The sequence below is a fragment of the Sebastes umbrosus genome, chromosome 1, assembly GCF_015220745.1.
Source record: "Sebastes umbrosus isolate fSebUmb1 chromosome 1, fSebUmb1.pri, whole genome shotgun sequence".
Lineage (NCBI taxonomy): Eukaryota > Metazoa > Chordata > Actinopteri > Perciformes > Sebastidae > Sebastes > Sebastes umbrosus.
In genome coordinates this window covers 19,777,605-19,790,136 of record NC_051269.1, presented here as the reverse complement: position 1 = coordinate 19,790,136, position 12,532 = coordinate 19,777,605, and the positions used below count along the sequence as shown (strand labels likewise).

At 40.8% G+C, this 12,532-nt stretch overlaps 1 protein-coding gene across 3 annotated transcripts in view; it reads left to right on the top strand.

Moving 5' to 3' along the window:
- Nucleotides 1–12,532, top strand: part of igsf21a (immunoglobin superfamily, member 21a) — a 237,776-nt gene that overhangs the window by 207,643 nt on the left and 17,601 nt on the right. For all 3 annotated transcript variants that reach the window (XM_037770679.1, XM_037770670.1, XM_037770662.1), the window contains exon 6: nucleotides 4,510–4,987. In XM_037770679.1, coding sequence (XP_037626607.1) covers nucleotides 4,510–4,987 — 478 coding nt within the window. The remainder of the gene's footprint in view (nucleotides 1–4,509; nucleotides 4,988–12,532) is intronic.

The following is a 12,532-nucleotide window of genomic DNA, read 5'->3' as shown; positions in this document are numbered from 1 at the left end:
TGGTGAATTCCAAAAAATAAGATGGTGATGGGTAACGCCACGGTGACTACGTCCACTTATATACAGTCTATGGGACAAACCAAACACTGTCTCTAGAGAGGGCCATTCATGTTTTTGCATCGGCTATCATAGTTCTCCTACACGTTTTGCACACGGGAGGAGTTTCAGTTGGTTGCAACCTCACCGCTAGATGCCACCAAATCCTACACACTGCACATTTAAAGCCAAGACATTCTTCTGAATGGCATTCAATATAACATGATTCACTTGTATCTTACAGTAGTTGTTGTCTATTACTGGTGCATCATAACAAACACTGCAAAAATATGCAATGTATCAAGGGAAAATGTTTCAAAAATTACACTTTTAACACTGAAAAAAATGCTTTTACAAAGAGGAATCATAATCAATGCGGACTGGAGGCCATTTGACAAGATATTCACTAAACTCAACCTCTCTAATGTACTGTATGTCTATTTACAGTATATATGTGTCTGTATTTCCATATAAATAATACTAAATGTGATCTGCTTCCTACAGTAGTGATGACTGGGAAAATGAAATGAAGGAGCAGAACTGCAGGATAATGGCGCAGAAATAACATTTCTTTCCCTGCAGCTACATATCTGTTACCCCACTCATTCATGTCTTTGATGAAACATTAATTGATTCCCTTTTTTATACCTCAAGCAGACAGGTGGCAAAGACAGATATTTAGTCATGGTGGGATCACTATGAATGGGTACACTTATGCTTGATATTTTGCTGGAGGTAACATCTCAGTAAAGGTATTATTTCTGACTCCTTCAGAGCACACGGCCCTATGCGCGCATAAGTCATGTAGATATTCTGTAATTCTTTTATGCGTGTAAATTACCTTCTCTGTTAATATTTGTGGAAACAAACCAGTTATCAAGGCTTACATAATTATTCCCCTTTTATACCAATCCATAGCCAACCAGGTGTTATTGTGTACCCACACCATTTTGTCCAACAAAAGCTACAGAGCAGGTGCATGGATCGGTCTAATCCACGCTGCTCTCCCTCCACCTGCTGTGATAATTAATGAGGTGTTTTAATACACAGTGAAAAGGCTTCTTCTCCTTTGCAAGTTGTCGAGTAGCTGTAGGAGTTAGCAGCAGACGCAATGGGGTCATTGTGGATCCGAGGTTGATGTTTCTACTTACCAGTGCGCTGTTGGATTTTAAGCTCTGGCTCTACAGAACACTTTAATGCAGATAGAGTACGATGGGTATTGAATGCTCCCACATGGTACAATTCAAATGAGGAAAATGGGCTAATCTGTGGAACGTCATTCGTAAATTAACCATATATGCTATGCTGGGCTTTAATCATTACGCTTGTATTGATTCATACATTGAAAGGACTGTTTACCACCAAAGGTTCACCGTAGATGTAAAAATAAATGGCATATAAGAAGAATTGTTGTTTGTTTTTTTATGGACATAATGTATGAGTAGGTGTCTTGGGAAGTTGAAGCGTATAAGAATACCTGACACAACCTGCCCCTTAGCTAATTTGGAATGAATTTATACGTGTAGCAGAGAGTAATAACTTGTCTTTGTATGTGTGTGTGTGAACAGTGAAACTTAGTAACACTTACCCTTTTGAGGAGCTCTTTATTTTTTAATTTTTAGAACAAGATCTTATGCACTAATTAAAAACCAAGGTTGCTCTTGTAGGTGTAGTCATTTGTCATCTTTTAAGAATAGATTGCACTGATGTGAGGTTTCATCATTCCTCCAGCAAGGGCTATTTATTACAGACTTCATAAACCGGTTGGAAAAAAAGAAAACATCCGCTTCAAATACTCAAATGTGGGTTTCCTCTAATGAAATATCTCATTAAACTTAATGAAAATCCATTTAAATTATCAAGGACTGCTGTGCATCAACCTCTGCAGTCACAGCACAAAATTAACAAACTAGCTTAGAGAAAAACAAAACTTGCATTAAAGTTTAAAAGAAAAGCTTGTTTGAACCATACCTCTGTACTGAAAGTATAGTGCAGGTAGATGGGGCCATAGAGCAATTCAAGGCTCATAGGTAGGAGCAGCAAGGTTGTTCAGGAGGACGAGTAGTTAAAGGTTTTCTTTGTTTTTTAATCCATGGTACTGACAACAACCAGTACTGCAGAACGCCTTTGAGCAAGGTCACTTAGCCCATTGTGGATGTACACCAGCCTGCTCTGATGGCAGGCATTAGAAAGTTTTTAGAGTTGGCTATAAATACTATGATACAACAAAGCAGCACAACACAGCTTGGAATATAATGATGTGGCATCTGTCTTTGCAAAACGTAACCTCAGCAATAAGGAGGGGCACACAGACAACCCCCATTTATTAGTGTTTTAAAATAAAGTTGCTGAAATAAAGGTTACATTGAATGGAACATAGAAGGTTTACAAATTATCAAGCAGGCTTTGTTCCTTTGAAACTCTTCATTTGTTAATAGATTGGTAATATGTTACAGTGCAATTTGAAATACTAAGTGTTCTTAGGTACAGAATACTGTGTGTGCTTTGAGGAAAAATAATATGTGTTTTCACTTTCAAGGCAAATCATTTTTCATAGAAAGGGTCATTCATAAAACTTTATTGTAGTCCAAGGATTATAGATTATATCCCTTTTGTGAATGTGAAAATATAATTTGGAGTTATTCCTCAGGAGCTTGGTCTTATCCTTACTTGTTTACACTCATTACAGCTATTTACCACCACTCGAGGCATCAACCCTAGAGGTGGCACCATATATCAAAGCATGCTTCAACCATCTCTTCACAAAAAACTCAAACAATACAGTGAAATGCAGTTTTTACAATAGAATAATGGCTCTCTGATCTTTGGCAAATTGGCAGATAAAATGTTCTTTTCTTCAACAACAACAAAATACAGCACATCTGTTTGGAAAACAGCAACACCCTCGGCGGTGACTTTACAGGCTTATTTCAATGCTAATATCTGGAGGTTATGCGCTGAAATGGGAGCATGAATTCTCTGTCAAGTGATTAAACACCCAGAGATGTTAATGAAATGGAGGAAGATCCTGTAATATCCTAAGCCCTCGCGGTGGCCGCACATGCTACTACAAGACAGCAGATGAGACAAGTCTAAAATCAATTTCTATGCCTCTGCACCGGCAATAGCTGTTGCTGTTTTCGGGTTGTCTGTCCGTCCGTCCATCTGTCCGTCCATCCATCCATCCGTCCGTCAGTAACATTCTCGTGAATGTGATATCTCAGGAATGCCTGGAGGGAATTTCTTCAAATTTGGCACAAAGGTCCATCAGAACTCAAGGACAAACTGATTAGAATTTGGTGGTCAAAGGTCAAGGTCACTCTGACACAGGGCCGGCTTAAAGCATAGGCCATATAGGTGGTCGCCCAGGGTGCCACCTTCTGGGGCACTTCTGGGGGGCACTGTCATTCTCTAAAAGACAACAACAACAAAAAATGCCGATGGGCATCCTTCCTCATTTTCTGCATTGAGGTAACAAATGAACAAATAAATAAATCTTTCTCACACTTTTTCATCTGTCCGGCCGCATTAATTTGTTAATAAAAGCGTAAATTGTAGTTAAACTGACTAAACACTTTTAAGCCAACAATTTCAGGGACCAATTGTTTATTATTATTATAGTATATACAGTTATTTATGAAAATGAAATTATTTGTTTTAAAACCATTGTGATGTCTGATATATGTGTTGTGGTTTATGGGGCTAGGGCTGGTTCTGGGGGGTTGAACCCTAACCCTAACCCTAGAGCGGCGTCGCCGCCATTGACGGGGGGGTTTGGCCATAACTCAAGAATTCATATGCTAATTGTGACAATTTCACACAAATGTGTCACACAAACAGGACAAAATGATGAAGTGATGACATTTTGGTCAGACATGGATGTAAACTGCAACTTACTGGTTGGTCTCCACCAACCAGTAAGTTGCATACAACCGTGAGGTGGTATTTCTAGTTTAAGCTACACTAATCAATCGTATTGGGGACAAAATGTGTAATGTGAAAAACATCACTTCTAACTCAGAGAATTATCATACCACTGTGCAGTCCCGCACAGCTCTGCGGAGCAGTTTTAGCTGTAAATGTTCCATTAAACCCACTGTACACTACCTGCCCATCACCAAAAGGCAGACAAACAAAGTTGGTGACTAGCTGGTGACTAAATGATGAACTGATTAGATTTTGATGGTCAAAGTTCAAAGGTCCCTGTGACCTCACAAAACACATAAGGGGCGTAACTCAAGAATTCATATGCTAATTTTGACATTTTCGCACACATGTCTAGCAGGATAAAATTGATGACCTTTTGGACAGACATGAATGTAAACCTGACTGGTTGGTAGAGGCATACAACCGCAAAGGCGGTAATTCCAGAAAATATAAGTACATTAAAATGTCTTTCCATCTCTTGTTCTCTCTTTTTTCTCCTCTCTGTCTACTTCTCACTCTATTCCAATACTCCTTGTTCTGTCTTAGGTGTACTTCAAGCGCGATGGTGAGCTGATAGAGGTGATCTCCTACACTCAATCCTCCAGCGAGCAGGGCGGCGGCGCAGCGGGGGTGAGAGGAGCCCGGCCGCTCATCAGCAGGGACCTTGATGACACTAAACTGCAACGTTCCCTCTCCCTTCTGGACCCCGAAGGGCGGGTACCCCGTCTGTACACAGAGAGCCCACAGCGTGTCCACACTCAAGGCCAGCAGGCCGCCGAGCCCAGCCCTGCAACAGAGGTCATCCCAGAAACAGTGGTGAGCCGGGAATTCCCCCGCTGGGTCCACAGCACAGACCCCCTCTACTACTTCAGCCACACTAACATCCCTCAGAGTGACGGCTCCGTCGTGGTGCAGGCACGACTCACCTGGACCCTCAATCCTCAGCTGGATAATGATGCACTGTTCAGCTGCGAAGTCAAGCACCCAGCCCTATCCATGCCCATGCAGACAGAGGTCACCCTAGGTGAGTGGGATGCAGACTAACTCATTGTTTTTGCACTCTCATTCCCCCACAACCGTTTTTTCATCTGTCCTCTATCCCTCCTCCCACTCCACCCAAAACACTCCACCTCTACACCCCTTTTCTCATTTATTCTCCATTTTAATCTCCCGCTGTCTCCTTGTATCCCCCTCGCCGCGCTTGGAAACCGACCGGGCCCCCTTATGTGTCCCTTGCAAATGTACTCAGAACAACACTGATTTTCATTTGACTCCGCTTAATTGTGTTACAGCCGAGCAGATTGCGGGTTTAGCGGCAAATGCAAAACTCCAAGTGACTGACAGGGCAATTCATCGAGCTGTCTGTCTCTAGATTGAGTTAACTCAGTGCCGTTATTGAAAAAGTCAACCTGAATTAGAGAAGTCAAATGAGAATTTAGACACACTGACCAACATTGTATCCCTGGAAAGACGATCTCAGAGATACCGCCCTCCTTGGAACTTCAATGAGCACCTCCCTTAACGCTCTTCAGTCTTGCACTTTATTTTTTTTAGCCTCTAAATTTCATCACTTTATTTCAAGGAGAGAAACACTACGGCAGTGGGATTATTTGTGTGTTCATCTGCAAACTATCAAAGCAGAAGACATAGTGATGCAGATACTGAATTCTGTAAACAGTCCGTGCTTTAAAGGAAAAGTTAGCATTACGTTTTAATAGAGTGTGATCCAAGAGAAACAAACACGCTCTCTCATTTTTTTTGTAATCTAAAACAAAGATGGCTTCCAGCGCATCCAATTAACACTTCAAAGGCATTACGTTGGCATGGTCTTCCTGGAGACAAGCCACACAATCCTGACATGATGATAAACAGAGACATTATCTTCCATGTGATTCTAGCAATGGTTGAAGGCAGAAAGAGCATCTGAATGAGGAGACTGGGGCTGGTACATATTTGCTTGCTTCGCTGTGTCTCGCTGTCAGTGTCTTATCTCACATCACCACCTTTCATCTAATTAAAAGTATCCCTCTTACTATGCTGGTGAGCAGCCGTGGTCACTCTGAGTCGATGTATAGAAACTGTCATTATCATCTAGAAGTGGAAAGTCTTTAATAGGTTTTAAAAATGACAAGAAGGAATTTAAAATCTCCTGTAAACAGCTTTATCTTGCCTTAAGGCTGCAGTGAGTAGGATTGGTGGCATCTAGCGGTGAGGTCACAGATTTCAACCATCTGAAATTTCTCCCATGTGCCAAGCGTGTAGGAGAACTACAGAAGCCGACACAAAGTTACGAATGGCCCTATCTACCTGTAGAGCCAGTGTTTGGTTTGTCCTTTCTGGGCTACTTTAGAAACATGGCGGTGCAACATAGCAGACTCCGTGAAGAGGACCAGCTCCTCACGTTTTGAACACAAACCAAAAGGTCTTTAGGTTTAGGCAACAAAACTTTATTGGTTTTACACGGGATGCAAACTCCATTCTCCTGAGAAAAAAACCTGTGTCCCATCCATCTTCCCCAACCTCCACCCCTCATTGAGTTTCATACTGTCTATACTACAGCGCCTGACTTCCGCTTCTGCTCTTGTCATAATTACTACGGTCGCTATAGAGGTCGCTGTTGTCTTCTTTAATGCCTTATTTTGGTGCTCTACCATGTGAATAGATGATAAAACCTACTAGTGGGTGTAGCAGGCCCCTATTGACCCACATCTATGGGGCTTAGAGCGACTGCTAACGTCTATTTCATAGCCTGACAACAGTCTAATCGGCTGCCTAAATGCTACACACTGGCCCCCCTTAACTGTTAAGGCCTTTACGCACCAGGGTGATGAATAAACGTAAAAAAGCTTAATGTTTTGGAAATTAGAAAAAAAAAAAAACCATTATATGGCACTGAATTTGATCTGAATTTGGTTGATAGATCGATAGATCTGGCAGGTAATCTTGTGACAGCAGGTTGAACCATCCATTAGTCCAGCTTTCTTTTCATGGTGCACTCACATATAGTTGAGAGCTTATAGCTTGAGAGAAAAAAAAGTTTTATATTTTGGGTTAATTTCAGTTCTTCCCTTTTTGTTTGCCAAGAAGATTTGCTGCCAGAATCCATATAAATATCTGGGTAAATAGGGTGAATCTACAGGGTCTCAATTAGTGAGGAAGGGACACTCCTTTCTGTTGTACCTTTTGAATCAGTCAGTTTTCAGTTCAGACTGACGAGAGGAGTGCACTCACAGATAGATATCTAGTGCAGAACAGCTCAAAGGACTAGGCTGGCATTATTTTATACATTTCTTATAGTCAACAAATCCCTTGGAAAGACAAAAATGATAATTTTTAATGATTTTTGTAATTTATTATATAAATTTGAGTCAACCTCTTATATATTGTGTTTAATATGTAGATATTAATACAAATGTTGGCCTATTGCTAAGCTGAACTTGCCTGTATTCCTGAAAAAGAAAATATTTTTTTTTTTCTTTTAGGGCCAATATTAAAATACTATTATTTAATATTTTTCTACCTTTTCTATGCATTTTTCTAGATAGTAGTTTCTAAGATAACTGTCTGTTTTTTTTCAATGAAATTTATGATATATTTATTTGACTTGATAGTTATATTTGATATATGCTTGTTTAATATTTATCTTAATGTTTCTAGTTGCTTTTCAAAGAGGCAAGCTCTGTCATGTTGGAGTATCAGACAGCATCGTTCAGCTCCGCTCTGATTTGGGCCAGCTTGAGAATAGATTGTGTCTCAATCAGTCAGATCACAATCACCTAAGTGATGAATGGGTTTGTGTTTATATATTGCTTGCTCTGCTTTGTGATGCTGGTTTGACAATGCCTGATGAACATCAGTGTGAGATCGAAACATTGCACACTTAAACTTGCTACGAGCTTTTAATACAGTGTGTGGATCTTTTGTTTGATTCTTGCTTTAATTTGCTTTTTTGATCCATCACCTGTTCATCTAAAGACCAAAACCCAGTCTATGACACTCAGCCCCAAGCCTTTTGGTTCCTAATTAAGACATAAATATTTAAAAACAGTTCATACATATGCTGTACAGTTTCATTTTTGAGAAAAGTGGGGTATTAAAAACAAAGACTGCTGGGCACTGTAGTTTTTTAGCAAACATTACCCAAACAAGATGTAAATAGTGCATTTGTCTGGCACTATCTTCATTTGTAGTACTAGTGAGAATTTATATCAGCAGGACGGTGTGTGTGTGGGATTGAGTCAAAAAGTAATAAAGGACCATTTCTCCCATTGCATCAGTGTGGCTCATTGATGTGTTTTTGATAGTTTTACACACAACTTGTTAGTGTGATTAATATATTTTGGGGTTCAAGTTCCAAAGGGGCGCAAAACCATAATTGCTGGGGGTTTTTTTCTTCAGAAATGTTTGTGGAAATACCCGTGAGACGGTACATCGTAGACATATGACATTTTCACCAATGATTGGAAATTGTGTGCAAATGCTGCTCAACAAATGTGCCCCCCGAATCGACCGTGACGGGGGTGCTATAATTAAATTTTGAACTTTGAGAAGACATAACTCCTACGCCGTGAATCCGATTTGCATGAAACTTGCTACAGATATCCATCCTCATTCACTCTACAAAAAAAGCCTCCCGGACTACTAAAATCCACCTGACTAGATTTTCTGCTATTTTTTTTTTTGTTTTTTTTTTTTGCACATTTTGGACATCTCCTCCTAAACCGTAACTCTGATTTGTACCACATTTTCTGTGGATCATTATTGGGCTAAGCTTATCAAAACATAGCAAAAGCTTCTTGATATGTCATTGTGTTTTGACGATATTGACCAATGAGCTTTACAAGGGCGTGGCTCAGGACATCAATAGACCTAATTCCTCAACCATTGGGTCAATCATCACGAAACTTGCAGGACATATCCACATATTGTAAGTACTGGAAACATACCCTGAATGTTTCATTCAAATTGGCCACTAGAGGGAGCTACAAATGCAACATATTAGGTCAAATGAATGAACGTCTGTCAGATTGTCATAAAACATGTTAGTTATCTTTAATGCCGGTGTCGGAAAGTGTCAAAGGTCTAGACCCCTAGCAGCTTTCAACTTCTAACAATTTGTGTTGGCTTGAACAACTGAATTTCCACTTGTGGCTATATTGTTGGTTTTGGTCTTTTCGTGAAATTTGTTGATCTTTAGTAAAATATAAAATATTGCCTGCCTTATCCTTTAAATCACTTAATCATATCTAAGCACAGGAGAGGATCCAGTGTCTAAACAAGCAGTTTAGCTCTTATTTAAACTCCAGTTGTCGCAATTGGTATTGGCACTTTTTTCAAACGGGAATATCTCATACCAGAAAATTGTCTTTTAAAATGTAATAACTGTCACCATCATATCCCAAATAGATTGAAATATAGTACATCACATGCAATACGGAGACAGCCGCATCAGCTGAAGGTATAATGGCATGAGCTGTCTTCTGCAGACAAAGTATTGCAGTAAAGAGTCTAACAGCTCTTTGCCTCTTTCACATGTTGATGATAAAACAGATGACACACCCTCAGGGGAATAGGCCCCGTCAAACTCTTGCTAAACGTCAAAGGCGCTAATATTTTGACAAGCATTTCTCTCTGCTGTGTTTGAAGGCATTAATTTATCATTACCTTTGTTCTTTTAAAGAGATGGAAGGAGCAGACATTTTTTCCCCCACCACCTACAGAAAAGAGAACAAAAAATGTGTGTTTGTTGATTCTAATTGGAGCACACTTGAAATTCAAAGCATTCGCAGACCTGCTTTGGGTTTTATCCATCTTGGAATAGAATAATATATAAAAAAGTAATAGGGTTGTAATTCAGGTCGGAGGTTATGTACAATGGAAATTTCATTTGGCTCATATCTTAGCCAAAGCGGCTCCCATGTTTTTAGAGTATTTGACCATTGTTGAACTCTAATTGAATGTGACTGTGTAAAAACAGCTCACCAAATGATTCCCATCACTTACACACCCTATTCATTTCTATTAGCCATAACTGGATAATTGCATTCAGTATCTGTCCTACTGTATATATACACACTCTCTCTGTTCTCTCAGGTGTGTTTGGTCAGGAAATGAAGAGGAGGTATTTGCAGTGCCCATAAGTAATAAATCTTTCAGAGATTTAATATTGCCACACAAGATGGAGCGACAGTCTGACAATCGACCCATGTTGTATTGCTCTTCATGAATATTCATGAATGGCTCCGTGCTCGCCATACAAATAGACCTAATGCTGGCGCCGGGCCTTGTGGGGTGGTCCAAAAAAAGTGCTACACCTCTATGAGATCATGAGGCTGGTGCATTCTGCATGCCTGGATTGTATTCATGAACACAGTGCATCTTAATAATTAAAAGAAGAAGTTCTCTGCTTTGGATTTCGATGAGCTAAGGTGTTTATTATTCAACATCATTAGACAAGTAGTGGAATTCATTTCTCTCGTTTCATGCACTGTACAGCAGTGAGACGGGGATCCAGGCTTCCTCACATCTCCCAGTCATTGCTTTGCCAGACCGTGATAATCAAAGAGCAGATGCCCAGTTTCAGGAAGGCGTCTGTGATCCATGCGTGTGTTTGTGTGTGTGGTTATTTGTATGTAAATGCGTGTGCATCTGTTTGTGAATATTTATTATCTGTACTTAGTATGTTGTTTGTGTCAGTGTTCACCTGCAGCTCATTTCCACATTCATCAATCTATCTTATCTCCCTGCTTTGGGTCAACTAGTCTATCCGTGAAAGACATTACACAGCGCCGGATTTGCCACGATAGAGCGATCCAGCAGTCAGTCAGGCCTTTTAAATTCGGTCGCATGCCTCTCAAGCTTCTCCTTTTTCAAAGAAATCAGTCACCCAGCTAATGTGACAGGCTCCCTTCCACTGCTTTAAGTCTGTTGCGCAGCTGGGCGGACCTGTTGATGTTTTGGCTTGGTATCAAAGTACACCTGATGCATGGTGCGCAGTTGTTTTTCTGGAGGGTATGTTCATTCTCTGACCCGGCCTGAGGTGATAACAGTTCCTTCTTGCAAACCGAAGAAGGTGACGGTCTTGTGGGACCGTGGCTCATTTCCCCTGCGAGGCCCCACTCGCCCTCAGAGAGAGGCTGCGTTATGTCCATCGCACCGCATGCTGCCCTAATCAAAGGTTGTGACGTAGGATGCCAACTGTCACTGTTGGAGCGAATCCCAGAAATCAGCCATCATCTTGCCGGGCCATATGCCTTGCAAGCTCCACGTGATGCCATGACACCAGTATTTAAAAATACCCTTTCCGTTAGTGTGTGGGCAGTGGAAGGATAGTGCTTCACACCGCCATGCCAAAACTAGCTTGTGAAATGCCATCCATCTTCAGCATGAGGTGGAACACTTAGCCATGTCAAACCGCTCACATTATGTCTTTGGTTGGGTTGCCAGTATAAATACATGGATGTTTTCCTTTTAATATGAAAAAAAAAACTACTTATTCCAAAATGTCTTAGACTTTGTAGCAGTTTGGACTGCTATGTGCTGATTTTCTGGACAAATGGAGCAGTTTATGCAGAATAACAAGTTGTCTAGTGGTGCTGAAATATTTTCCGAAATTTGAATATCTGCTCTTTCCATTTCTATTTCATGCAATTCAAATGCTTTTGCTTCTGTTTTATAAAACGATCCTTAGACGTGATACACACTGCATGAGCAATGGCACATGCTCAATCCTGTTTACAGATATGACTCCTAATCCATTAGTCTGATGCAGGCTTGTAGTCAATGGCTGCCTAAGAAAAGGCCGTGCTCCATTAGCCACAGTGGACACTTTGTTGCCAGATTAATAGCTAAATACTGAGGTCATTTGTCTGTTTATTTATGTATCCTTTGGTTTAACTTATCAATGAAAACAAGCACCGAGCGTGATTTATATTGAGAGTTCGAATCAAATTAATTGAAGAACTCCCGGGGTAGACTTGTACAGGCGTTATTGATGGGATGCCCTTAGCTTGATTCTCATTGCATGTGCCGCTCAGTTGGTTTGTCTAACATATGGAACCCCTCAGCGTGCGGAGCCGTTATCTTTAGCGTCATTGTTAATCATCTCAAATCGTGCAGAACCTGCTTATATGGGCCTGGTGCAGTAAACTGTGCAGTTTAGCCATAATGAAATGACTTACCTTTTTTATAACATTATTCAAATCAGTCATTTTATCTCGACACTACATACGCGGGACAATCACCAGCCCCTCACAATCAGAATATTAGAATATGCCTGCTCCCTCTCCTGCTTGCGCCCCATTGTTTTAGATGGTCCAAATGAAAGCCATCTGGGTGCTACCGTCCACACCAAGACAAGGGAATTAGCTCCCCGAGTGTCCCTTATCTCGCTGCCTCCACACTCCACCCGGTGCACTGCATTCTCCTCTGGTAATGAGTATCTACCCAATTTAGTTCCTTTTCTCTCCAAGGGGGAATAAATCCAGCACAGTCCTCTGGATGAAAGGACCTGCGGGTCCCCCGCCTCTCGCCCCGCGACCTTAATTGACAGGAAATTGTATTTGTCTCT